This window comes from Athalia rosae, chromosome 3 (assembly GCF_917208135.1).
Source record: "Athalia rosae chromosome 3, iyAthRosa1.1, whole genome shotgun sequence".
Lineage (NCBI taxonomy): Eukaryota > Metazoa > Arthropoda > Insecta > Hymenoptera > Athaliidae > Athalia > Athalia rosae.
In genome coordinates, this window is record NC_064028.1 from 17,206,876 (window position 1) to 17,234,563 (window position 27,688).

Consider the following 27,688-nt stretch of genomic DNA (forward strand, 5'->3'; position numbering starts at 1 on the left):
GGTCGATCGGACCAAACCTGAATTCCCTCACTCTGAAACTAGTCGAAAACCACCGACTCCGTGCCATCCTCACCACCGCTCCGTATATAATCTCGAACTAGGACGGTGCGACTAACCACTCCGCGAGACCGCGGAATTTCACGCACGTCGGTCGTTTCACATTTATTTCTATTTTCTTTTTCTTCTTCTTCTTCTTTTGTCTCCGGATCCTAATCCGTATCCAGTTCCGATTTATCGGTTCGTTCGGATCGTTTCGGTCTCCCTGTCGAGCGAGCTTGAGCGTCGCGTGAAAGTACGGAGATATGCGTCAGACGCGCTCAGCGTTATTGAATCCTAAATGCAGCGAACTCAACTCACCCCCGAAGCACTCCTCGGGGTAAAACTGACGGAAACTCGCTAACCCATTACACACGTATACCTGTGTGTGCACAGTAAATTATACATCGTCCTGTCCCTTTAACGCCGCGCCTTTGACGCAGCAAAGACGATTCCATCCGAACAGTTGCGCGACGTAATTTCTAAGGCCCGCATCGCCCGGAACCCGTGAAACATCATCAAAATCAATTTCCCGTTACATCGCCATACTGTGCCGGTAAAACTTCGAACCTTCCCGTAAATTCTGTTTCCGAAATGGACATTCCGCGAGAGAATGTACGACGCAGACGTTCGGTGTAGTAGGTACGGAGTGTGCGGCGGCAGAGGGTGAGGGGGGGGGAGCTGAATTTGAGCTCGATATAATTCGCGAGTGTTCAAATACCAGTGCGAAGACGTATTCGTTGACGGAGGTGTTCGAAGCTCGACGCTGTACCAATTCCCCCGCGCAATTATCGCCTCGGGAAGCGGAATACCGGCTTCCAATTAACGCGCCCAGTACCGGCGCTGAAAGGTACGGGGGGTCGGAGGGGAGTCGGGGGGACTCGGGGGAGGTGGGAAGCTCGACGACTCTGCGGAGCTTCGACCGTCTGATTTTGCCCCGGTACCGAACGATAAACGGATGAACGGACGGCAACGGGCAACGGGCAACGGGCAACGGTGACTTGGGGCGTTATAGAGGAATGGCGCTTTCGTTCCCTCGTAAATTAGATTCACGTGACTCTTCGCAGTGGACTTTTAATGGACGAGGCGTTTCTGGCCCGCATATACGATGCCTGCACCGCGCAACGTTTCACCGAATCGTGTTGACTCGAAATTGTTCAAAGAGACGCGCAGCAATCCTTTTGCCCTTGACGGGGTCTCCTTCTTTTTCTTACACGTGTACGTACGTTCATTGTCATCGTCGAATTCGTTTCTCCGTTTCATTCTTTTTTCCCGTTATTTTGTGTCATTTTATCATTTCAATTCGGCTTGTCCATCTTCGGAATGACCCCGTACGTTCCGAGTAGCGAAAATCATCGTTACCTCGCTACGTTCCACAGCGAACGAGGAAGAAAAAAGCAGAATTGCACAAAGTGGAAAAAATATGGGCTCCGGTAGAGACCGGAAAAAGTATACGAACGAAGATATCGCCGGAGGCAGGAGGTAATTCTTACGATAGCTGCCATTCGTTTAATCTCTTCTTCTTCTTCTTCTTCTTCTTCTTTTCTTTTTTTTTCTCCGCTCAAACTTTTCCCCCCCCCCCCCATCTTTGTAGCGTGTCGAAGATACGACTTTGGGAATATACGATCCTCACGCTACCGACCGCCTGTACCAAATGCGCTCGCGAATCACTCGCGCACTCACTCTTCGTCGTCGTCGTCGTCGTCGTCGTCGTCGTCGTCGTCGTCGTTATCAAAGTCTTTCATATTTATGACGTCGAAGACGCGCGCCTGTGCGCTGATTGACTTTGATCGTTGATTTTCACCGCTGCTTTCAACGTTCTAAGATTTACCGACAAGGACAGAGGAAGTGGGGGACTGTCAACCGTGGAGAGGGCGACGAGGGGGAGGGGGGAAGTTAAAGAGAAGAATTCGAATTTCGAGAACGAGTATTGAGTTTAGGGGCACGACTACGCTGTCGGTGACCTTTCGCCAATTGGGGTCATCGGACCAGGCTGAAACATCGCCGTGCCAGGTTTAGCACACGGAATCCGGCCCAAACAAGACCGAAATAAACGCTAATCACGGTTCTTAATCAGCGAGTCTCATTCCTATTAATATATGGTACACGCACCGCGGCGGCGTTCAAGGATTTTACGTATCCCACTCGTTCCTACGCCGGAATAATCGTGGGAACGCTTACCGATTCTTCATCTCTTCGCTTCCTCTCCGTCATCATTTCAGCTTCCGAGAAATCCGGGATTCCCGGTTCAAAGATGGCGTTGATGGAACGAAAAGTAAGATTTTCCCCCCGCGTCCGTGTGTGGTGTATCGGAGCAGCCACCACGCGCCACGGGATCTCTCATTTCTTTTGCTTACGTCGCGAAGGTGGAACACACCGCATAAGCTATATACTACGCATCACACGTATCCAATCGTGAAAATTGGCTGCAAATCCCCAGCGGAATATTCCGTTAGCAACAACAACAACAACAACAACAACAACAACGATTCCGGGTATACCTGTTCGCGTTGCGCTCGTGGTGGTTCCGGTGTTACCATTGGCGGCTCTGTATCGCGGAAGATCGATACAAATTTTTTTTGAATAATGCATCGTCGCGAACGAGCAACGAGAGCACACACGCACGAAAGCACGAGTGGCTACGATTTACATCGCATCTACATTTATACCGACCGATACGAATACCTTGTATCTTACATCGAGTTTGTTATACATATATGTATTGTATAACGTGGGATGGACTGGCACATTTTTCTTCATCGTTTTCACAAATAGCGAGAAACCGCGGGGTTTCCGCAGTGGGAAAACTTCGATTGACAGACCAGATGGGAGCCCTGGTGTTACGGGATCGTTGAAACATTTCGCTAGTTTCGGAATATCGACGGGAGACAAAGAGTTTCCATCGAAAATATCAGCTCTGTTGTACGCGCAAAATGATGGAACGTAAGTGCGTTACGTGGTTATTCGTTTCACTCGGATATGCGAAATCGAGGTTGGAGCGATTCGCGTAGCGAAATTCAAAACGAAAATCTGCTCGAGAACTCGAGCGAGAGGATCGGGAAACGGAAACAATCGCAGCGATAGAATATGGGAAGACGCGCAGTAGTACGCCGATTCGGTAGGTACGACGTGCGTGCATACCTCAGTCGCTAGCTGATATATGTATACGAAGAAATCGAAAGTGCACGTACGGTACGTACGTACGTAGCTAATGCATAGATCGACGTATATATAGAAACGACGAAGCGCAGGCGAGTCTTCGGACTCCGTTTGGCTCCAAGGCCCCTTACCAAGTGGCTAATTATACGGAGTCTATGTTTGGCACTCATAATCTGCTCGCCCTTTCCTTCGTCGTTCTTCCGTCGCTTTTGCAACGCCGAAAGAGAGAGAGAGAGAAAGAAAGAAGCGCGTCTCGTTCTCGTTAAGCGTAAAGTGCACGAGGAGAAGAACGAGATGAGGGAAAAAAAAGAAACGGCGGCGACTTATGCGAGGATTAATTATTGTCGAAGACAATTCTCGAACGCCGTGAGTTATTCGTCGAACTTTCGAAGCGTCCTCTTACACACGCGTCCGAGCGTACGTTGATACGTTAGAATTAAATTCTACGATCTCTGACGTCGTCAATATATTCAATAAGGCATCGAGCCCGGGGGTTAACCCGGGTCAAGTGAAACATCTACGCAGGCGGCGGTGTTACGAGAAACCAGAGAGACACCCGACGTCTCGCTAACATCTCGCATACGTACAAATGCGAAGCGTATAATCTGTACCGCGATCTCTCGAACTTCCGCGCGTAGGTTTATTTTGTTTTCGAATATTCGGATTCCCGATCGGATTTCTCGTGTCCCCGAGCCAGAGGTACACGCTTCGCTCTATGCATCGAACTCGAGTGTTCGATACAATAATTACGCGATTGCTGATCGAAGCCGGCTGAATGAAAATGCAATTTATAGTTGCGAGTGAAATCGGATTAAGATATTGAAGTGGATATTGCATTTTTTATCGGGCAGGACCTGGCTCAACGGTTATCCCGTCGCTATACCCGGCATCGCCATCGTCGTTCCGCTACATACATATATATATATATACACCGCGTTTCTGTCGAAGCTTCCTACATTGGATTGAATTATTAAATTCAATTTTTCGAGTACTGAAAGATTTCAAATATTAAACAGGTTTGTCTAGAAAGTCTTGTGCGGCTCGTACGGTTCCGATGAAACGATATATAAAAGTATGATACTTATTCCTTTATGCTGCGTAATTTCGTACCGCACTACCGTACAACTTTTCTTCGTCCCCGTACCGCGCGGCTATACATACATGTATGTATACAGCTATACCGTAATAAATGCATCCGGAGTCGCTGCCGCGTTATCATCTCGAATAAAATGTATCTCGTGACAGAGAACTGGTTGTAAAACATAATCGACGTTCGATAACGCTGACGCGTTAGTTTTACCGCGGTACATTTGTTCGAACGGAGACGGTGTTTAGCGCTCATTACCATTGTCATTGACGAGAAGAATTAATTGATCATTGCGCGGTCGTTGTGCAACTAGGCCAATTAGGCGACCTGTTCACTTCGATGCGCATCTGCAAGTAATACTGTATACACACATGTGTATCGTGTACGAGCCACGGTTGAACACTGCACCGTGTTTTCGCGACGTGGAAACTTTTCCGGCGATCGAAAAGACTTTGCACGTATCAGCAAGGAAGGGCGCGTGATATTATTTCGTCAGTCGTTCGTTATCGCGGCTTCGTTGAAATGACGCGAAATAGTCGATTGATCGATTTCACAGATTTCACCGATAATTCGGTGCTCCGATCAACGGTATCGACGGTTTTGGGCGATTCGAACGTACGCGACGTCGATCGTCGGATGTGCCGGTGGTCAGAGAACAAAGGGTCGATTCGCGAATCAGTTTTTTTTTTTTGCAAACAAAAACCTTTAATTTTCACTCCGTTTCTTTCTCGTTCTCCGTCTCTCTTTTGTGTTAATTTTATTTTTCAATTCTGTTTTGCATCGGCGATTGGTTTCCGTCGTCGGTGTAGCGGGGTGTAAAGTACCTACGTAGTAGTCCTGTACCCGGCGAACCTTAATCCGATTCGTAATGAGGGGAGTTAAAGCAATCTGCGATTGAAGGGGTGCTCCGTTCGTTCGTCAGAACTGGCGGCGGGGGGATGAAGCTCAGAAACGGAGGACGAGAAGGAGAGAAAGGGAGGACGGTGCTGTACGCGGGGTACGGGATGAGCGTTGGGATGAACGGTCGTTGGCGGGTAGTAAGCGGAGGGTGGCGATATTGATGATGGTGGTAGTGGCGGAGGTGGAGGTGGAGGCGGAGGTGGAGAGAGAGAGAGAGAGAGAGGGGGATATATATAGAGAGAGAGAAAAGCATTCTTGTTACTCTTGGCGACATCTTTAATTCATCGAATGCGGATTGTGGGCTGAATCCGAAATGAGTCTCTATTCCAGGTCCTTGAGCGTTCCGTAACTATCAAGCCCGATGAGAGATTCTCGTCTTATTCCAGTAATAGTTCTGCAACGCCAGTTTACCTCGCGAATATATATATATCTATATATATCTATATTCCGACCAACCTGTGATACCCCTGCACCTATACTCCGACTGCACTATCTCGTGAATCATTAGCTTAAGCCTACACCTCGCGGGGTAGGCTATTATACCCACCTATCTATGCTTTACGTTATGTCCCACTGCACCCATCTATATAAGGTACAAATACCTATATACCTAAATAGGTATTCACATGTATATATATATATATATATATATATATATATATAAGATACATAATACCTGTACCCGATGTGTAGGACTGTTTAAACGATTCGCACACCTGTTCAAATGCTCGGAAAGCTATCCGTATCCTCGGAGCGTACACGTACACACCCGTATCACACCTGCCAGCCGTTGTAGTAGATTTAGTGTCGATTTTAGAAAAGATTAACTTCAATTGTGCGGGAAAGGAAAGAGTCGGGCGGCGGAGGGGGGAAAAGAGGAGGGAAGCAAAGCCCGCACGTATAGGTATCTCTTGCACTTACACACCTGAACAAAAAGTGCACGTATGCACGTATATATATATATATATATATATCGGGGTTGACAGAAGCAGAGCCTACCTGGCCCGCTGCCAGCCTCACTTCCTGAGGCTACGACGGGCTGTTCCCTTTCCCTCCTCTTCCCTTTGCCTCCCCGCGTCCCTCTTACGCCGCCTTCTCAGTTCTCCCAGTTTCCACCCTTTCGTCCCCTTTCCTCCCTTCGCCTCCCCCTTAGTTTGCCCCTCCACAACGTACATGGAGTGTCCGCATTGCAGCTACACGGGCCACCGTATCTAATGATGGCGACCTACACGATGACACGTGGTACATACCCACCACCACCACCACTGCCACCACCACCGATGTCACGTTACGGACAGGCTTTTCAGGAATCTCGCTGTCAGTTTTTTGTTTTGATTTATTTATTTTTTCTCTCATTTCGTTGGGTTTTTGATTTTTTGTTTGTTTGTTTTCTATTTTTTTTTTTTCTGTCTTTTGTCTGAAAGTTTTTCAGTCCCAAACGGCGACCGGCAGCTTTCCTGCCAAATGCTTTCGCCTTGAAAGTTTTCTACTCTGCTGCGTCAAGAAATGTTCTCTAACGACCGGGGGACTCGCGATGCGAACGTAATACAACGGGAAACGTACAAACCCACCTGTAAAGAGGATAGCAGTTTATAATGATACTTTATACTTCGCCACCGCGTTCCCCGTGCCATCGACACGCTTTTTATTCACCCGTTCGAACTTCTACCTGTTAATAACGTATCTCCGTTGTTTTTGGTAAATCAAGGCTCTGTTATCGGCGCGCGTTAAAACCGTGAAATCCACCGGTACGAATCTGAACCTCGATTACGTCTGCGGTTCGGATTCCGATCGTGGATAATATTTTTATGCGTTGTATAATCGATCGGTCGCCGTATCGTTATGATTTGCATCTGTAGTCCGGACACCGCAACATTCGTCGGTAGTTGACCATAGTCGCGTTAATCCAATCGAAATCTAATTGCCAACTGAGATGGATCTTCGATATCAATTATCCGATAATTAAATCGACATCGAGGCAACTTTACAATCGATATTCGATAATATACATTTAATACATGTTCAACGATAACGAACATTAATACGATCATATCTGTATATAGAGTCGTGTGTGCTACTACGATAACATCACGTTTCTATAATATGGGCATTTGAATTTGATCGTAGATTACGCCGCATAGGTAGATATATGTACGATATACCTCGCTACGCTCTATGTATTCTTGGTGACAGATATATGAAAATGTGCAGCGTAGTTTACGAGCACTCCATATCCATACCTACCCTATACGCGTTGGAAATTCACTTGCTATCGTATACGTGTACGTGTACGACTGTAGGGTATAGTTTTAACTCCACGCTGTCCGCGTGTTTCTTTGGAATAAAAAAACAAACAAACAAACAAACAAAAAAAACAACATTTTTTTTTACACGTACGTATATGCCGTAAATTTACATCGCGCAGATGGGTATTATTTATGTAGGTGAATTTACGGGCGATATATTATTCATAATACACCCAATAGTCCGTACTGTGTGTCCGCATGGATAAAATTCGACCGGATGCAGGATCGACGTTTTCGCGAAAACGTAGTCTTGAAAATAAAGTTGCATCGTTGCACTCGGTCCACCCCGTTTGACGAGCGTGAAATGAAAATAAATAATTAGAGCCGACGAAGAACAAAAAATAAAATCGAAAAAGCTGTCAAAGCCGGGTGAAATCGGTTTACAATTAGATTATTTCGCCGGTCCTTTTGGGATTCTCCGATGTTTCGAAAATAGACCGGGCACGCGCGACGACGACTAACTTTACGGGGAGTGGACGTCTCGGGGTATCGGTACCTACACGGTAACCGGCGCTACATCTCCTTTCATTTACGTCTCGCCTCGTCTCGAGCGCCGAACTTCAACTGCAACTGCAACTGCAACTGCAATTGCAACAGCGACTGGATATCTGTAATATACGTACTACGTACGTACGTACGTACGTACGGTTGAAACGGTTGATGTTTATTCGCTCGAATCTCGTCGCGGTGCGGGGTTGGAGACCCCGCGTAGCCGATCCGCGTGGTGCTCGTCGCCGCGTCGCTACGCTGTTACCGGCAGACGCCTCGTTAACGGTGAAATTGCGCACCGGTTGCAAAATTAACGGGTCTTTTGGGAGTTCGATGAAAATTTATTCATTTACCCTTTTAACTTGCTACCGGCTACTGCCGTTTCTGCTTTTTGCCGCTAATACCGGGCCCGCTGCCGCCGTGCACCGTGACAAACTTTGTCGAGGGAAAATGAAACGCGGCGGGACGCCCGGAGACGAGGAGGACGACGGCTTCTTGGTAAAGAATAATTGGTAACGATTCGTCCCGAGTTTCAACCCCCCCCCTCTGCCCCCTCAATTTCCCTGAGACGGTGTATAAATGGCGATAATTCAACCGAAGAAAGGTTCTCGGTGAATTTTTTATTTTCACTTCTCCCCGTGTATTTATTCTTTCGAAAGTCAGCTTATTTCGTAATCTGAGGACAACCGTTCATCAACAATAACTTTCCCAACTATAATTCCTGAACGCCCGGTAAGAACGGCATAAATTCTGTAGTTTTAAAAACCCTTGGTATTAATCAACGTCCGATTATACTTATGCAGTAAAAAAGTTTTTGAATTAAAACCTATTATAACGTATATATATGTATTATATACACATATATACATCTATACATCCGTACGTAGAAAATGAAAAGAACAGAATTATATGAAAACTAAAGTAATTCTTAGAGATAATACGAGTAACCAGCAGCTATACGGTATACCGAGAGAATATAAACGTGGAGGAGGGTACATATATTTGGGATAGCGGTCGTACACCTATACATACATATATACACATACACGTTAACTGAGCAAAATGATAGCGAGTACGGCGAAGGCTGCATGCGATCGGCACATTAATAAAGATGACGTGTCTCTTTATACACGTGAGTTACCGTATACAGCCGACCGGGCGGGTAATCTTTAGCTCTCAAAAAAATGATGTCTTGGAGGAAAACTTCGCCCCCGTCCCTCGTGATGTATAGGGGTACAGCCGTATCGACCTATTTAACGCGAACCGCATATTCACCGGTTCGGGTAGAAAAGAAGAGAGGAGGGATACACTTCCTGAAATCCGCGAAAATTTGGTTCCGGGATACCCGGGATATGGAAGGTAACAAATAGAGAAAAAAACCTCTGATTATTTTACAATGCAATTCGGGTTGTTTATTTTATTATCCCCTTTTCGTTCGGACGATAGGAATTACGAGGTGCCTATACAGCGGTAGGTATAGGTATACCGTACAATTTATATACGTACGCGAGCGATGTATCTTATTGTTGGATATCCCCGCGGCACATAACTACACCCACTCGAGCTCACGTGTCTATGAACATATGTAAATCTATATAGATATTTATGTAGGTACGAGAGACGTAGGTGGGTGGGTGGGTTACCTACAGGTACCGTGAATATTCGTACCGGTTCGCGGGAGTGTTTTTTCTATTCGACGAACGCTCGCTCGCATAAACTTTCTACGCGAACCAACACACCGACGTACGTACGTTCGTTCGTTCGTTCGTTCGTTCGTTACCCTTACCCATTTTTTTGATGCGAACGTACACACCGCTATTACTTTCGGTACCAGCTATACGTTATATTCCGTACGCCTCCGGAACGTGAGAGAGAATGGAAAAAGAGAACGTATGGCAAAGGCGGGGGACGGGGGGTGGAGGGGGGGAGAACGACTCGTTCCAGGTTTCAGGGGGTGTTCATTGAAACGAATGGTCCTTCAACCAGCCCCGTTCCAGTCTCCTTTCCTACTCCTCATCTCCGGCTCTCCCTTTTTCTCTGCTTCTGCATACCGTGTGTATATATATATATATACATATATATATCCTCGAAGAAGGGGCTACAGGATTACTTATCCTTTACCAAAGGATGTGGATCAACCTGAAGTATATCGTTTGAATAAACGAAAACTTACGAGCACCGTTTCCATACCGGAAAGATCCTAGCTCCTACGCCCTCCTCCTTCTGCTGCCGCCGCCGCCGCTGCGCTGACTTTACCTTATTTCTTATACCCCTACGGTACGCGTACACCAACAGCATTGGAGTTGCGGTACTTCGCACACACCGCTTTCCATACACCGATACACCGATGAATATGCATGAAAAAACATACGGTTTATATCTGGAGAAAAGTTGATGGAACTGAAAAGTTTTTCGACTGCACGATAACGCGGTGGAAACGGGGTAAATTTACTCGCCGATGGATTATCTCAATGTCAGAATCAGACACGACAGCGTAGCGAAGCTCGCGTGTCGTTACCCCGTGGAACCCTCGACTCCCCATGGGTTCTTCGCGAAGGGGTAATAATATAATTACTCCGACGGTTTATTTATGAAAAAAAAAGAAGAAAGAAAAAGGGAAAAAAAAACAAGTTAAGAAAAAGAAAAGTAAGCGTCGTTCGAGTTACGCCTGTCTTTCTGCTCGCCGAAGAGTTGAGGGGAAAAAACATGAAACGTGGCGTAAAAACGCATGCGATTTGCGCGCAAGTATCGGAAAAGAAAGAAATCTGAATTTGCTCGACTATACGGAGTGTTGAAAATTTCCTCGTTTCTGCCTTCGGTAATTTCCGTAGAGATTACACACCGACTGCACTTGTGATTGCGTACAGAATTTGAGACTTTGTATTGTACGGGTACTTGTTCGCGGATGGGGTTTTTATAAACGTTGAAGATGGTACCGTGAAACTTGACGCGGCGACGGTGACGCGAGGGTGCAACGGTATCAACTCGAGTCGTTTTCACATTACAGTTGCAGCAAAGAAACCGTTTACAATTGGAGTCGACTGTAAGCGAGAACGAGTGTCTGGTGGCGAGTGCGCTAATTCTGGCGTGGGAGTTGAATGAGAATAAAAAAAAAAGAAAAAATAACTACTTTGCGTACCGTGTATTTACCGTATATGATGTTTAAACTGTAGACTAAATCGTAGATGGGGGGGGGGAATACATATATATAGGCGCGTGTGTAGATATATGTAGATAAATAAAACCCCCTGCAGGGTACAGGTTATAACTCTGGCGAAAAAGTATTTCTTTAATTTGTCCTGGCAAGCGGATTGATGGGGGCAATTTTGCCATTCCCTCGGGGACTTTTAAATGTCGCGCGTCCCAAAATTTACCGGCATTATTTCCTTAATTGTTCTCCGCTTGACTTATTCTCAAGCTAACGTCCCATTCTACTAACAAAATGTTATATCTACTCCCGACCGCTCTGTATATATATATATATACCCACCTAGATGCAGCGAACGACTAGAAAGTACGCGGAAACCTTTCTAACTTTAATACTTTTTATAGGTATACCCGTTGCGTTTATGTCCCTGGAATTTTTATCTTATTACTGCAGATGTTTAAAATGAAAAAAGAATGAAAATTATACTATTTTATTTCATTTTATTTTATCTTTTCGTCCTCCTCCCCCCCCCCCCCCCGCCCCCCCCCCCCCGGGTTTTTCTCTTGTTCCGGTGGCTCCACTTTGAGCTTCACCATTTTTATTACACCTAGAATCGTAACCTTTTCAAAGTACAGTATTTAATTGTCTATTAAATCTTAGCAACAAGTCGCCAAATTCCATTTCTCTAGAATGGCGATATTGTTGCCGCGGGGTAGAACTGGAAGGTATACAGGGTGACGTCGGGGGGGAGGGAGCAGTTGTAATATATTGTTGAGATCTCTCACCATCACGCTATCCTGCAGCGACAAAAGTGGGTAGAGGAAAGAGAGATGAGAATAGGGTAGAAAATAGAGAGGGAGAGAGAGAGAGAGAGAGAGAGAGATAGAGTGTGAAAGAGAGGGCATATAGATAAGTGGTTTAGTTCTCGGCACGGTGGAATTCAACGCGCTGCTTGAATCGCGCGTGGAATCGCACCGCGAAGACAATAGTAATTATAATAATTAATCAGCGTGAAGAGGCGGAGAGTATAAAGGGGCAAGGCACGCGACGCGATCCTAAGCCCGATTGTAAAAGCTGGAATTATTTTTAGCCGGTTTCATTAAAACGTTTACCACCTCTCATCGGCTTTTAATATTATACTTACGCCTTCCATTACCGAAAAGCAACTTCGCCAAAAGGTTATCACTATCGAATAATAAACCCGGTCGGTTTTTTTTGCACCAAAAAATGCAAATTCTACACGTGTAGAAAAATAGCATTTGTCATCGCGGTCTTCTTCGTTTCTCTATTTTCTTCGCTAACAGACATCGTTGAATAGCGATGCAAATTTCTGGCGAAAATCATTTTTCAATTCGGTCGTCGGTTACGCAGAGACTACCTCGTGCCACCGGAGTGCGCGCTATGGAAAACACAATTGTAGATCTGTTAGCGAGAAGCGTGAAAATCCGAGCGGTATATTTTCCCTCGGTTGGTATTTTGGTGAGCTTTGTCGGCGACGTTCCGCTTGATTTCCGCTCGCGGAAAGATCATCTAATTCCTATTCATATTTTAGCGAAAAATATGAGACACCCCCTATGATTTATGGACGGATGTTACTCCACCTTCTCCACTCTCGTTCGTGCCTTCGCCACCGCCACGGTCGCCATCGTGTAACATAGTGTAACCAATCTAACCATCCACGTTTCTCCCGCGCCATCTCCATCCCCCGAACCCCTCCCCCCCCCCCCCCCTTTTCACCATCTTTATACCCTGTGGTGGTTTCTGGCGAACGGCCAACATGGCCGAGCTCCAGTTATATTTCACACCCTCGGCTATCTAATTATACGCTCTTTTATCCCGCCGCGCGAAGACTGTACTACCGCGAAGATCTACCGGAGCTTAGCTACCCCCTTGGTCTCGAGAGTGGTGAGTTTTTCTCACCCCCTCCCCCTCCCCCTCATCCTCCCCCTCATCCTCTTTACCGCAAACCACCGTTTTTCCCTCACTCCCCGAGGTCAATTTCGTCCAATCGATTTCCAAGGGTAAAACAGCCTTCGCGAACGCTCTATCCCCTGCGTCCTTATCCTGTTGCTTTTACACCGTGAAGATGTTATTACTATACGCGTATAACGTTTGGGACTTTTATCCACGCGCGGGTATGTCGTACGTACGTACGTACGTACCGTTCGCATACTCGACGAGAGAGGAGAATTTCTCGGGGGATTTTGACGGAAATCTCGGATTTTTCACTCGAATAAACGGGAACATGATCGATTCCGATTGCTAGTCAAATTCAAAGATTCCGAATTCTCATTTTTTTTCCCTTCTTTTCCTTCAGGCCTATATTTATTCATTTTTTGTCTTAAAGTCGATACACCGAAGAATAGATATATGTATTCCTCAGTGTTCACTCGACAATCGAGATCTTTGGCATGACGAGAAGAAAGATTAAAAAAAAAAAATGTCACTTCCACGATTTGGGAAGTTTTCAAAAATCTCATCAAGACATATGTTAGACTCGTATACTTTTGTAGGAAGAGCAAAAAAAAAAATAAATAAAAACGATCGTTTTTTTGCGCCACCCGAATATGACTGATACGCAGACACACCTCCGTCGTGGTTAATTAATTTCTCAACAGTTGTAATTGAAGCTTACTCCGTTCGGTTTGGTTCTGGAGTAATAATATGTTTTCGAATGCGTTGTGTTTGTCGGTGGTCAATAGCATATTCATGCTATTATACATCGTACGTTACACGGGGCAATACACCTTACGTGGTCGCGCGTACGTACGTATAATAGTTGGAAAGTCGAACGGTAGCGGGTTACCTGTGCCTGCCCATGGTATATTCCACCCGTACATGCATAATGTATTGTCACTTGTTTGCGGTAATCCTTTGGCGATGGCGTGCGTAAACGTGCTATACGTGCGTTTCTAACCGAGCTTTGGCTTCACCGGTCTTGGAAAATTTAATTACTTGTAAACAGGTTAAAGAATATAATCCTCTTAGGTGTATTACACGACCTATGCAGATTAATTTTCGCTACACATTTCGCACACCGACGGGTATATCCGTCTAAACTCGCGGGCTATTACGTACACGCGTAGGTATGTATACGGTTTTTCGATCGCGTATCCAAACGCGGCAACGTGTTTCACCCTCCATTATTTCGGATCATGCATAATCTACTCGTTGCTTCATCGATCAAAAATCGGAGTTTCCATATATTTTTTTTTTTTCTCTGTTTTTTCTCTCGTTTCATTTTTTAACGCGTTTACACGACGTTAGCCGGTGTACGGGGTGAATAAAACACGACGTTACGGGGTTCTCGCGCTCCCTTCGCCGCGAAGTCGAAATTGGTCGGCGAGTTGACGAACAACTTTGGAAATCGATTCGACGATAATTCTTGTCGAGTTCTAATTGGCAGAAGGGGGGACGGAGGGTGAGCGAAGCTGAAGTGCTGCTCGCCGCTGCAGGCTTTTAGACGGTTTTGCACGGTGTATACGAGCCGCACAAATGATCCGCCGTTTCCGCCGCTACCGCTACGAATAAGAAACCACTCGACCCGGCTAACTTTATTCGGTGACTACCCGAGTTATTGTCATTTCGGGACCACCGATGATAACAATTATAATCAACCGGTTTGAGGGTCCTCGCGATACTTCGCTCGACGAAGTAACATTGTATTATGTATAGACGCTGTTCGAGACAGCTGTTTCTAATACCGAGGACTTTGGATTGGGGGAACGAATTGATTCTCTACTAATTCATAGCCTCGTATATACCTATACCCGTGTATCCGTGTACATATTTCATCGCCATGTATATCAAAGCCGGATTATACCGTACCGCAAATTTTCGGAGGTGTAGGTACCCGTCGTTCGCTCTACCGCACAATTTACGCTCGCTAAATATATATTCTCGGAAGTATGTAGACGAGATACACGTGGATCTGTCTATGTGCGTTTATTCTGAGCTATGTACGAACGAGTTTATATAAATATATATATAAATATATTCATAGGTATACGTGCGCTAGAAAAACGTCGACTACATGACGAAGGAAGTATGTTAATCTGGAGAGTTTGAAGCGTGACGACGGTTGCGTCACCGGCATTTATCTCGGGGTCTTTGTCGCACGCGAGTTTGTTTTTTTTTTTTTTTTTTTTTTGAACCGTTGCTCCTCGCGCTACGAGATCTTCGAGAGTCGAGTATTGGAACAGGAACACGATTCTCGAAATTAAAGAGTGACGGAAGAATGGAGGAACGAATGAAAGAGCTTGTGGAATAGCGACTGGAAGGAAAGGATGAATAGTCCCACAGAAAAAAAAAGAAAAAAAAAAAAAAACAAATACTTGGAAAAAAAGAAAAGCGAAGAAACCTAGACGGAACAACGAAACGTAGCCACATGATTCCCATAATTAAATCTCTATCGTAATTTGTCAGGTGTCAAAATGTTGTTTGAACGCAAGCGTACAACGTTCTAGCTCGGAGATGAACCGAAACGTCGGTCCGCAACCGGAGAAGAAAATAGAAAATGAGATGAGGCGAGAGAGGAGAGGAACAAAAAATAGAAAGGGAATAAAAAACGAGTTTGGAAGGTATTATAGGAGGAGCGGTAAAACGCGGGTGAACTTAACGTGGCGTTCCGACTGGCGGAGCTAGCGCTGGGGAAGAGCGGGCTACGGGGAAACGCGTCTGCAAGTTGCACCTCGGGAAGTGTTAAAACTGTAAGAATGAGCTGCCGGCAGAAGGCAGTGATGGTGGCAGGGTGAAGGGCGTATGAAGCATCGGAAGAGTGAAGAGCGAGCGAGCGAGGTAGGGGGGGAGGGAGGGAGGAGTTGCAGGTTATTTTAGGAAACACACTTTATTCGAGGCGGTTATCACGGAAGAAAGTTGCGGAGATAGCAAACAACGAGCCGGTTGCAAGCTCCCGGATGGGGAAAAATAAAGTTTTAATTCAGTTTTAAACAGAGCTTAGCGCACTCTAGCCGTAGCAATTATGAAACTTTTGGTAATTGGGGGAATCGGAGGAATTGAAGGAATCGTTGGGCCAGGGTAAGCGGGACGGAGACGGAAACTGCCCCGGCACATCCCGGCGAATCGTTCGCGTGCCGAAATCCGACCCTCACTTCTTCCTACTTACCGGCTCCACCTCCGAAACTTCATATTCAAAGACTTACAATAAACGGATTTCAGGAGGAGCCGGAGATCCGAGGATTATTCACCCCCGATTGCCATTACATTGTTGTCTCGCGGCAATATGTCCGTAATTCGGAGGCTGACGGCGATTAATTTTCATCGTCGATATCGCGGGGTGGATAAGACTTGATATTCGTTTAACTTTTAATCCTTTCGCCCGGCGACCTTGAACGTCCTCCCCTAATTGTTATCTAATTTGTTGCAGAGAGCCTCAGAGAGTACTTCACCAAGTATGGGGAAATCACGGAAGTTATGGTCATGAAAGATCCCACAACGCGACGATCAAGGTGAGTCAAATATTCCCCATAAATGGTACATGCAACGCTAACCGATGTCGCGCGCATATTATACGCGCCCGCAATCAATGAGATTTTATTCGCAACCCTCGAGCACGGCCACGTCCTCGTCGACGTACTCTCGATTTCGCCCACCCTTCCCTACTCCCGTTTCCCATTTTATGATGAAATTCTCCGAAGGGGCAGCAGAGATTGAAATTGCGGCGCGCAATCGAAGTCGAGCCGGTCGCCAGCTGAGCTCGTCCTTGCGGGGACGGGGAAAAGGACGCCGAGATCAGGCACCCGAACTGAAACACAGCGAATAGGGATCGGAAGCTGGAGTTTTTCGGGGTTTCCGGGGGTGGGGGATCGTTCGCCGTGGATGCAAACGGGACTCTTGTATCTATCGGCGTTCTTATTGTTTTCGAAAGTCCTGAAGGAAACGTCGGCGGTCGCAACAGAAGCAGAAACAGCAGCAACGTCATTCCCTGGGGAATTTAGCAGCGTTTCGCCGGGCGGTTCGCGTTCGCCTCTCCTCGGTCCCGGGACCGGTGCTCCCCTCCCCCCTCCCCCTCCCCCTCCCCCTTCCACCGTCCCTCGCGGTAGACGTCTGCTAAATCATGCACAAAACCCTCTCCGTGGACCGGATGTCGTAGATTCGCCATTATTTCACGTACCTACCACTACCTACCCATAAATAAACCTGCAGCGTACGTCTAGCGACTTTGGTGCTCGCGCAGAACGATCCCCAGTGTCCATTATTTCTCCATACTATCTCTCCGCCGTTTCACGCCTCCGAACCGCGGAACTGCGCGGCTGCATCCAGCCGGGTGGCAACGTACGTAACCCAACGTAACGTAATGTAACCGTAACTCAGTATATACCGACGTAACCTAGCTTTATACGAGATCACCGCTGGGCCTTATCTCTTTCTCTTTGTCTTTCGCTACGCGGCGCAGCTGCCAGCGATCCTTGCAGATTTTTATTCTCTCTTTGTCTCCTGCTTTTATTTCTTATTTATTTAGTTATTTTTTTTTCTTCTTCATTTTCAACCCCCTTTCTGAAATCCCACCGAATGTACATATATATATACATATATATACGCGGTGCTGAATCTCATTTCCGTAAATCGGCGAGAGAAATTACCCTGCGCACGGTGCATTTTCTGAAACTGCAGAAAAATAGAAAACGACAAAAACTATAGCGCGGATATTTTTGCTTTATCTTCCGGTCCGTTTTCCGACTTCATCGTACAAGTAATCCCGCCGCACGACCCTCACAGAAATTATACTTTGGAATTAATTCCCTTTGAATACCTGGTGAAATCGTTATTTGAACCAGGTTTTTAAAATTCCTTTAAATTCCGCGTAAAATTGGTACCCACTATACGTATTGTGTGACACACATTTATCGATTACACGTATTATCATCCACCTTATACACGAGCCTTGGCAGAGGCCCGTCTCGCCAAAGCAGCTTGACAAATTAATCCCCGCTTATGGGGAAAAGGCAAACGTTTTCGTAATAAGTGACAAACAACGTTTAATTTAACACCGCGATTAATCATCTTCAACGCCGTTCGTTCGTTTGTTCGTCGTTCCTCCTTCCGTCCATCCGTTCGTCGTTATAGATCGACCTTGTTGTTCGCCGCGGGCCGTACCGCGCTCAAATGATAAAAAAATGGAAAAAAAAAAAAAACATAAAAAAAAGCGTAATAATAAAAAAAAACAGATTGTAGTTGAAAAAAACGAGAGATAAAAAATTAAACAGCCGTACAGACGGGGAGGGAGTTGGAGAGAGATGGAGATAAGGATACCGCGAAAGGGACAGGAATAATAAAAAGGGTGTCCCTCGCCGCCGCCCCGCGTTTTCCATTTTGATACCCCGTGGCCGCTGTTCCGCGTACTTTACACCGTGCGAGGAGCCTAAATAAACGTTTGTGTCTCTCACGTCGTGTTCTATGCGCCGGTCTCGTAACATTTTTAGCTCCACTGGCCTTTAGCTCGTCAATCATTTCTGACCGCGATCGCGAGCTCACGCCCTCGCCCGGCCTTTTCTTCACGAACGAGTCATAGGTCGTACAGATATGTTGGTTTTCATTTTTCTTGTTCTTCCTTTGTTTTTTTTTTTTTTTCCTCTTTCTTTCTATTGATTTTTCTTAATTCCGGCAGTAAAACCCCATAATCTCTCTCATTTTTAGAACGCCGATATTTCACGCATATCGTCGACCGCGGCATTTCGTATCGCTCAGATATTTTTCAAATAAATATCGTGTCGTTGCTGGGAGAAATTTTTTTTTTCTTTCTTTTTTTCTCCTCACAGTGCTGAAAGCGAACGTCAGCAGACGGACGTTACAGGTCACGTGTGCGACGAGACAGATATAGATTCTCGCTTGTTAGCAATAATATTTCATTACTGTGAGCGATATAGTTTTATTAATTTTTTACCCGATATTAACGCACGTATCGACGTGTGTGTATACGTATCGCACACGCCTTACGTACGGTTCGATGGCGGTATAGTTAGCGCGAGGATTACCATTACATATGTACGGCGGGGTCTACACGGTATGCGATGAGATCGGCACTTTGACGGGAGGAAACTTGCGGAGCAAAAAGCCACTTTGAAATGCGGCACCCGTTTCCATAAGGTATAAATATGTCGACGGTACACGGGGTAAGCTAGGTATAGGTGAGCGTTCCTACGTACGCCGTGTATATAGAAGCTGTACAGCAAACGTGCGAGTATACAGACGTGTATAACATGGCAGATGTGTTATTCCTGCAACTTCAACCGTGAAACGGTAGAACGTGACGTCGGCGCGACGTACGAAGGGAGTGAGAGAGAGAGAGAGAGGGAGTGAGGGGGAGAGAGAGAGGGAATGGATGAGCGTGATTGTCGTATCGCGTGGTATAATTTATTCGATTATTAATTATTGTCGTGACCCGAGGATGGGTGTTTGAGGGTGTCGCGGGGCGGAGGGGATCAGACCTTATTAGGGGTGTGTGCAGACGGGCACGCGGGAGCGCGAAAGGGAAAATGGAAATAAGGGGGGCGGGGGGGGGGGGGGGTGGGTGTACAGGTGGATATTGCTGGTAGAAGTAGATACGCTAGAAGGGGTAAGGAAGAGGAGGATTTCATGTCTGTTGGTCCGCTTTACTGACGGCGTGAGCCTGACATTGAGTTATGGGCCGCAGTTAATTTGCCCTTCGCTTTACCGTACCTACCTTGCAGTATTTGTGCTTCACATGATTCAACGTAATATCAGAACGCCTAAGATTTTCACGCTGCTATAGACTACGTACCACACATCATACCTGGCGTAACGTATCGTACGTCTGTGAGCAAAACTTTTAGGCGAAATGAATGCGAAACGGTTTCTTTTTCTCAATTTCAATCCGGGTCTTTTTTTCACGCCTTTTGTTTTTTATTCTTATACATTTATTTTTATTCTATCCTCAGCTCAGCTCTCTTAATTCCACGTACTTCATGTCGCACGTGAGACGTTTATCTCGTGGAAGTTCAAGTTTCATTGATCTCGTCGTTCGTCTTCGGAACTAGTTTCAGAAATTATAGTTCAGTGTTTGAAGATTATTCACCGATCTTTTCGAGAATCAATTCGATCGATCACGAATCGATACGACTGGGAGAACTTCTGCTAAAAATCAGGTTTTCAAACGTACGACGAATAATCTCGTTGCATTAATTTTCAATCGGAATTGATCAACTACAAATGTCATATCACAGCATCGAAAATATCGTATTTCTGGGGTCGATTTGTTTCCAAGCTTTCCTTCCCACTCTTCAAACTGCAAATCGCGAGTCCATTTCTTCCAGATGTTCGATATTTCCATTACGAACACGTCATCGCGACCGTGACGTGTCTGAAACGTTTATTTTCTCAAATCGCGATCTACTCCCTGGTAGTCGTCTCGGAACGACTTTGAAGCCGCTGCGAAATCAATTGAATGTTAATTTAGACGAAAAAGTTTTATTTAATGTTACAACGCCGCAGCCACGCGTCGACTATCTTTCAAAGGATAAACTATAAGGTTATAACGCATCGTCGGATAGTACCTCGAATTTGATTCGATTCCAAATCACACACGTTTCTACATATATGTATTATCAAATTTTCGGGAAACGCGATTCACGTTCTAATCCAACTAATCATTGATTAGGTACGAGACGCTCGTTAATCGTTATCATTGCTATTATTTTTTATCATCGGAATTATTATTATTGATAGGTGAGTAAAAAATCATCTCACGTATCCGTGTACGTCGGACTAACACGATACCGTCCGAGTGCAATCAGCTGGACAGGGTTCTACGTATAACTATACAGTAATGCGATCGAGTAAAAAGTACATATTACTGCACGCTTCGCTCCGCTCGCCCGCCCGCCGGTAATTACGGATAATAAAATAATAACAGGTTGTCCGTTGGGCTCGGATGTCCCCCTTTTTGCACCCAACTTATACGTGTCCATATTGAACCTATATGTACTCGTAAATATATAAATATACCTCTGTTACGGCGGTTCTTATAATTAATGCCCTTGTCGACTCAATCCGCGCACATGTGTGCGTGAGTGTGTGTATTGTAGTTATATTTCACAGAATGATAAAAAAAGGAAAGGGAATAATAATAATTTCGCCAGCAAATGAAGCATCATTTTAGTCTCGTCATATTATTTTCGGAAGTCACGGCGCGATGTGTGGCGCGTGTTGGCTCGTGACTTTTTTTTTTTTTCAACGTAAACCTTGAGAGTAATACACGCGAATACACGCGCGAAAGTAATATAAGTGCGAGTCGACTAGCGGAAGTAAATTGTTTAAGACGACAAAGCGGTGCGACAAAGTCTCCGGCTTCTTGGGCAGAACTTGTAATTGTTAGAGGAAAGGGAATCGAGGGTCGGGGAAGGTGGTGGGGGTGGGGGGTGGGGGGTGGGATACGGAACAAGGGTGGTACGCTTTGATTCAGTCGGCTTCTCTTCCACTTAATAAGCTGGTATGAATAGGTCGGAGCTGTTGCTTCTGCTTGGTAACTACGAAGCGAAGTGGAGTTATAATACACCTAGCTAACCTACCTGAAAAGTTGTTTTACGATCCAGTTTGTGGTTTCCCATAGCGCCTTTCCTTCCGCTGGTAGTTTAAAGGAATATTATAAGGAATAATATAATTAAAATTGCACCGGGAATGGCGGCAACGCGTCGAGTAAAAGTACGGGTGTATTAAACTGTATAAATGTGCATTGTACGAACCGCGGCTCCACAAGAAGAGTCGAATGATTGGAAAATGGCTCGGTATTTCTTGCCAATTAATAAAATAAGAATAACGATACAGCAGCTTTGGGATATGAAAACCGATAATAGTTGGGAATAAAGCTATAAACCGATTCTCATCAGGAGGAATTAAATTCCGACAAATACCTACACCGACGAGTGGACGGAAGAAGAAGTTGGCGAGGCTGCAGCTTCGGCGAATATAGAAAAGTTGTTGAATCCGGAGCCAATTAGCGCGGCAAAGTAAAATCTTGGAAATTTATTACGTTTCAGTTGTTAGATCGCAATACCGTACCAACAAATCCTAACGAAATTGGACACGTATAAAAAAATCAAAAGATTTTTTGTTTTGATAAACTCGTTCCGCCCTCAGCTTTCCGTTTGTAAAAACAACCTTCGTACGCACAAGCGTGCGAACGTCGTTAGGAGTGATATGTGATAACTATTTTTTTTTTTTTTCTCTATTTCTTCACATAAGTTTAGAAGAGATGTTTTTCAAAACATATCACGTGATGAGCTCACCGTCGGTGCAACACTCGTCTCCTCGTACTTCCGAGAGAATCTGCTTTGAAATATGCTGCTCTCCGATTCTCAAAAAAACATCGTCCAACCTGCGTAATAAATGTACGAAACGCTTTGCCGAAAAAAAAAGAAAAAGAAATACGAAAGTAGGATCGTCGAAAACCTGGTTCCATCAAACGCGTCGAGATATCGATGACCTGTGGCGTATCGGAGGCAACGAAAGGGAGGTAAAAGAAAAAATGAAAATGTTTCCATCGAGTCTCGCGGATGAATCCCCCATATATATATATATATATATATATATATATATATATATATATATATATATCGGGCTCGGGGCCATTTGCTGTAAATGGGGACCATAACTCGGAAGGGGAAAAAGATGATGCAGTCGCGAGTTTCTTAGGGATGAAAACTCGGACGTCAACGTAAACGAGCGATGAAAAAAGAAGGCGAAATAAGGCGGCGCCCGATGTATTCTTCATCGGGATTGTTGCGTAGCTCATATCTGCCACGCGTGTTGATATGACGTCGGGTACGGTGGGCGTGCAACGGTAAGGGTGAGGGTGAGGGCGAGGGCGAGGGTATAAGGATAGGGCAGGGTACGGGTTTGGAGTGAGGGTGACCCTGCGGGTTGTAAATTAATGGTCGGCCCGTGGCACTGGGGTGAGCCGAGTGGTTCGGTCTAAGGGTTTCGCTTGATCTATGGGCAGCGTGTGTGCCAGGTCAAACGGGCCTCGCCGCTGATACGGGGGTCGTGGCTACGTAGGCAGCCAGTTAGTAGTGTTTCGCTCTTTCTTCGGTGAGGGAAAACCCTTCGGTGAAACCGAACGGCGGAAAACCGTGTTCTCTACTCTTTGACCCCGATACAGCGAGGTAACACCGCGCGCGATAATTGAGCCTTCGTTTTTCCTTTCGCCGGTGATTATTGAGGTGAAAATAACCTGAGGGAGGTCGCGAAATACCGGAGGGGGCTGATCCGACAACGGCGAGAGGGACACGGGGAGAGAGAGAGAGAGAGAGAGAGAGAAGGACAAGTTTTCCAAAATCCTCGGAAAATCGAAGAGTAGCGGAGTCTAGCGGATCCGGAATCGAGGTCCCGGTTTGTGACGCGGGTAGGTACCACGTGAGTCGCCTTTAGGCACGCTGTCGATGAATAATGGAGACCGTAAGAAACCAAGTTGGAAGCCTTATCACCCGATAAATTCAACTTTCTCCTTCTTTACCTTTTATACCCACCTCCGTCATCTCTGCGGCTATAACAAAATCCTACCAGCTGTAATTATCGCCAACCAAGTTCCAACTAAATTTTCCCTTAACGACGACTTACGATCGAATTAACAGATTGCCGGTTAAAGGTGGCGAACCCGGTACCCACCGTGGAAAACCTCACCCCCGAACAAACGCACGCACACCCCCTTCCACCCTATCCCTCATTTCTTTTCGACTTCCCTGATTTTCGTCGGTTGGGTCAGCGGCAGGCTGTTGCTCTTCGACCCCAGAGTCTGTTTTTTTTTTTTCTTTTTCTCTCCGTTGGCTATTAAAGAATAAATTCTAGTTCTCCGAGTGGGCGACCATTGCACTCCGGTATCGTTAGAGGCTGGGATTTTCTTAGCGTGATTCATCGCCGCGTTCGAATTGGAGCCGGAAGAGAGGATTGCGCTGCGGTGATGAGAGAGAGAGATAGAGAAAGTATAAAAGAGGGAGAGGGGGGTGGGGTGAGCGGGGGGTGGTACGGGGAAACGGGGATAGGCTCACCGGTAGATAGCTGGAAAGGTTGAGTAATTTATCAGGGTGTCTGAAAGGTGTGGGTTACGGCTCGCCGGAGGTGGCGAAGCGCCCACCAACTCTACCAACCCCGTAACCACTGCGGCGGTATAACATGCGATAGTATCTTCGCAGCGGGTGGTTTCGAGGGAGGTCCGAGGGCGCTTCTGGCCCTCGGGTAGCTAAGGGCGCTGGATGCCGCCCCGCAATCGTATATGGATCCCGCGCACCGTTCCCGGACAAACCACGCTGCGGAAGCTCGAGTCCGCACTCCGTAGACGGGTAATACACCCTTCCGGAAGTTCACGCGATCGCCATCTGAAAGCTGCAAGGGGTAAAGCCCGAGCTTGAGGCGCGAACGAATCCATCTAAATTTTGGAATTTTAACCCGACGCTGAGCCGGCGCGCCGTCACGTCGACTACGGAACTTCGGGTTCTCCCTTATCGTTGTTGTTGTTGTTGTTGTTGATCTTCTTGTTCTTGTTGTATAAACAACGTCTACCGCAAATGACTGGCAGCAGAGTTACGACGAGACAGATGTTGCGTACCGCAAGCGTAGGTACACCACGCGAGCCGTGTTTCGTGTCGTCGCGAGCCTCGAGTCTATACCGTAGACTATAAAAACAAACTTGGTTATTTATACACGAGAGTCGATGCCTTTTTTTCCTCCTTCTTCGCTTCGCCTACTCCTTTTTGCCCCGACTTTTCTCCGCTCTAACGAATTATCGACTAAGGCTAAGCCTGTCTGATCGCAGGTGGCTTCTAATTCTAACGAATCTATCGCTTTTATTAGTCATCGTTACAGCTGTGATTACATTTCAATTATCGTAACCCGCTGATACTTTTCCATTCGATGATACAAAATGTTTGCGATCGGTATGGGTCTATTCGAAACAGTCCTCAACTTCGCAATCATCATCTGCAATTATAATCGCAATATAACGGGTCGCACCACGGTTGATACCAGTTGAAAACGTCGACGCCATCGGCGTTTCCTGCAGCGAGTCCAACCGTGGGCCGCGCCGCACCCGCGAACGAATGACAATCGAACCAGGTCAAAGTTCACGGTTAATGTGGGACGCGCGCGACGTTGCGCTACGGGACGGCGGAAACCAAGGGCGACTCCGTATCGCCCGGGGTTACGAATTTCAAGCGCGAATCCGCGTTGATCAGCAATCTCCTCCCGGCGCGGGGGTTCGCTCTGAGGCTCGGAGGTGGTGTGCGAACGAGCGAGCGAGCGAATGCCGCGTTACGCCCGCGGGAGGTTCGCCGCGGGGCGTCCGGACGCATCGCGGGTATATTTTAACGCTATCTCCCGCGGCCCCGCATGCAGGTGGCAGCAGGATGCGGTATATCGCGTCGTCCTTCTTTTCCAACTTGGCTACTCCTTGGCTACCGTTGCTTCCGCGTGCTACGTAGCGACTCGGGTTAATCGCTGGCCACCGCGACGTCCTGGCGAACCTTCTCCGGCGATTCGCTCCGAACGACCCGCTCGAGTTGAATAAAAGTCCCTCTTCACCGACCCCTTCGAGCGATTTTCCCCTATCCATAAATACGGGGATTATCCCTCAGATTCACGTGAGAGATTGTTCCGAAATATTATACGCAAAATTTTACGTACTATACCAACTAGGGGATCAACTAGGGCGAACGGTTGAATACTATCTACCGCGGTCCTCGAGCTTTTGTGATAAATAATTGTTACCGGTAATCGTATACCATTCGTATCGATAAATGGTAGACGAATTTGTTCACCGTGATTTTCGGTGTTTCGGTAAGCTCGAGGACCAGCGAGTTATTTCGACACGGTGAAAAAGGAGGGTTCCAGTCGCTGTCTTGTACAGAATGATTCGAAACAGGCTAATCTGGTTTCACACTTGATGAGAAACTCGGGAAATTCCTATTTGACTGGCAAAGCAGTATCCATCAGATGCGCGTACAATCGTAGATTCAACGAAACTTGGACCTCGGCGCGGAGGAACGTCTCCACCCGTTATAGCCACGTTGAATATTTCCCGCTGCACTGTTTCGAAAGTTTACTCCGGACTCGCCGTCGTCCGCTGATTGCACTCTCGGACGTCTTCCTAGTAAGACGGTCTCGCGTGGGCGGGCGAAGGGTTTTCCACCTTCCTCTTTGTCACGTACTCGTTTCACCCCGAGGCACGCGTCAATTTAGCGGGCGCGGGACGTCCGAGCGACAAACGGGTGTCAACCGGGTGTATCCCCGCTCGCTTACGTACTCGTGAGAAAAGGTACGGTCGTCGGGTCGGGTCGGGTCGGGTTGGGTTGGGTTGCTCGAATTCGGTTTCGTTTCGTTTCGTTCGCTTAATGATGCTCCCGGTTACATTCATGCTTCTAGAAGATATAAGAGGGAGGTCTGCATGCGCGCACCAGTTCCGCCGTCCACGAAAGCGGGTTGGCCGTGGTGATTTTCGAGCACGGGGAATGCCAGGTGTCTCGCGACGGTGCCAAGATTCGCTTGCATTTTTGCAGACACCGATTTGTCGCACAACGCCTCTCCTGTCGTCGCTTCGTACGGGTATTTACAAACCGAACCAACCGTTTCCCACCCCGTCTCGTTATATTAATAACGAAGATGTGCTATTCCCGCAACACGCGCGCCTTGATACTGACGGATTGCGGTCACAGGTGTTTCCCGTTTGGATTTCCGACCGAAAATAGTGACGCTCTTTCCCCTCCCCTCCCCTCCCCCTCGTCTCTCTATCTCTGTACAATTATTTTGTAAAACGCGCCTACGAGATCTATACGCATAACGGCGCTATCATCTTCTCGAGTTAATCGAAGTAAATATAACAAATTCCTCAACTCCCGGTATCCGAACCACCGATAATTGGAGCCACTGGGATGAAAAATTGGAACCGGAAGAATAAAACGAGATTGACTCGAGATTTTATTTGAATTCGCGAGGCAGCGGAGAATACCCTGTTCGTAGTCAGCTGATATTTTTAAACGCGTTTATTAAACACATCGTCGTCGGCGATGCTTCGGGCAATCGATTGACCATCGAGTGGTATTCCTTGGTAGAAGGTATGCCGTTGCAGCGAACTTTTCATTCTCCACCCACTCGAACTTATACTCCGCACTAGCTGGAACCGGCAGCAGGAACTCGTACGCGGTACGGTATGGAAGTAACCGTAGTCCTGCAGCAGGTTACACATTTTCAACTTTGTTAACCCAGTTAACAAGTTTTCGAATTTAGAACTATAGACTCGTTTCCTTCGGACCGTCTACGCCGTATTTATAACCACTTCATGCGAGGACAGTAGCCACCGTACGAAACCGCTGCGCGCGTTACCGGCCGCTATTAAGTAACTTTGCAGACGACGTTCTCGCGGATTCCTATGGATCGTCCGATGCAACAACATCGGATGAGGTTATCCGTTATCAATTCTGCAATCCCGTTGCGGTGCTCCGACACCGCCTGATACCTACCCTGCACCTAATAGCGTTTGCACTTACCTTGTGGTCAGTACGATATACCCGGGGTACCATTTGCAAACCCCTTCCTCCC

The 27,688-nt window shown here is 46.6% G+C and overlaps 1 protein-coding gene across 9 annotated transcripts in view; it reads left to right on the forward strand.

The window, feature by feature from the left end:
• Window positions 1-27,688, forward strand: part of LOC105690654 (RNA-binding protein Musashi homolog Rbp6) — a 468,805-nt gene that overhangs the window by 140,323 nt on the left and 300,794 nt on the right. For all 9 annotated transcript variants that reach the window (XM_048652726.1, XM_025747124.2, XM_025747123.2 and 6 more), the window contains one exon: window positions 16,512-16,593. In XM_048652726.1, the coding sequence (XP_048508683.1) occupies window positions 16,512-16,593 (82 nt within the window). The remainder of the gene's footprint in view (window positions 1-16,511; window positions 16,594-27,688) is intronic.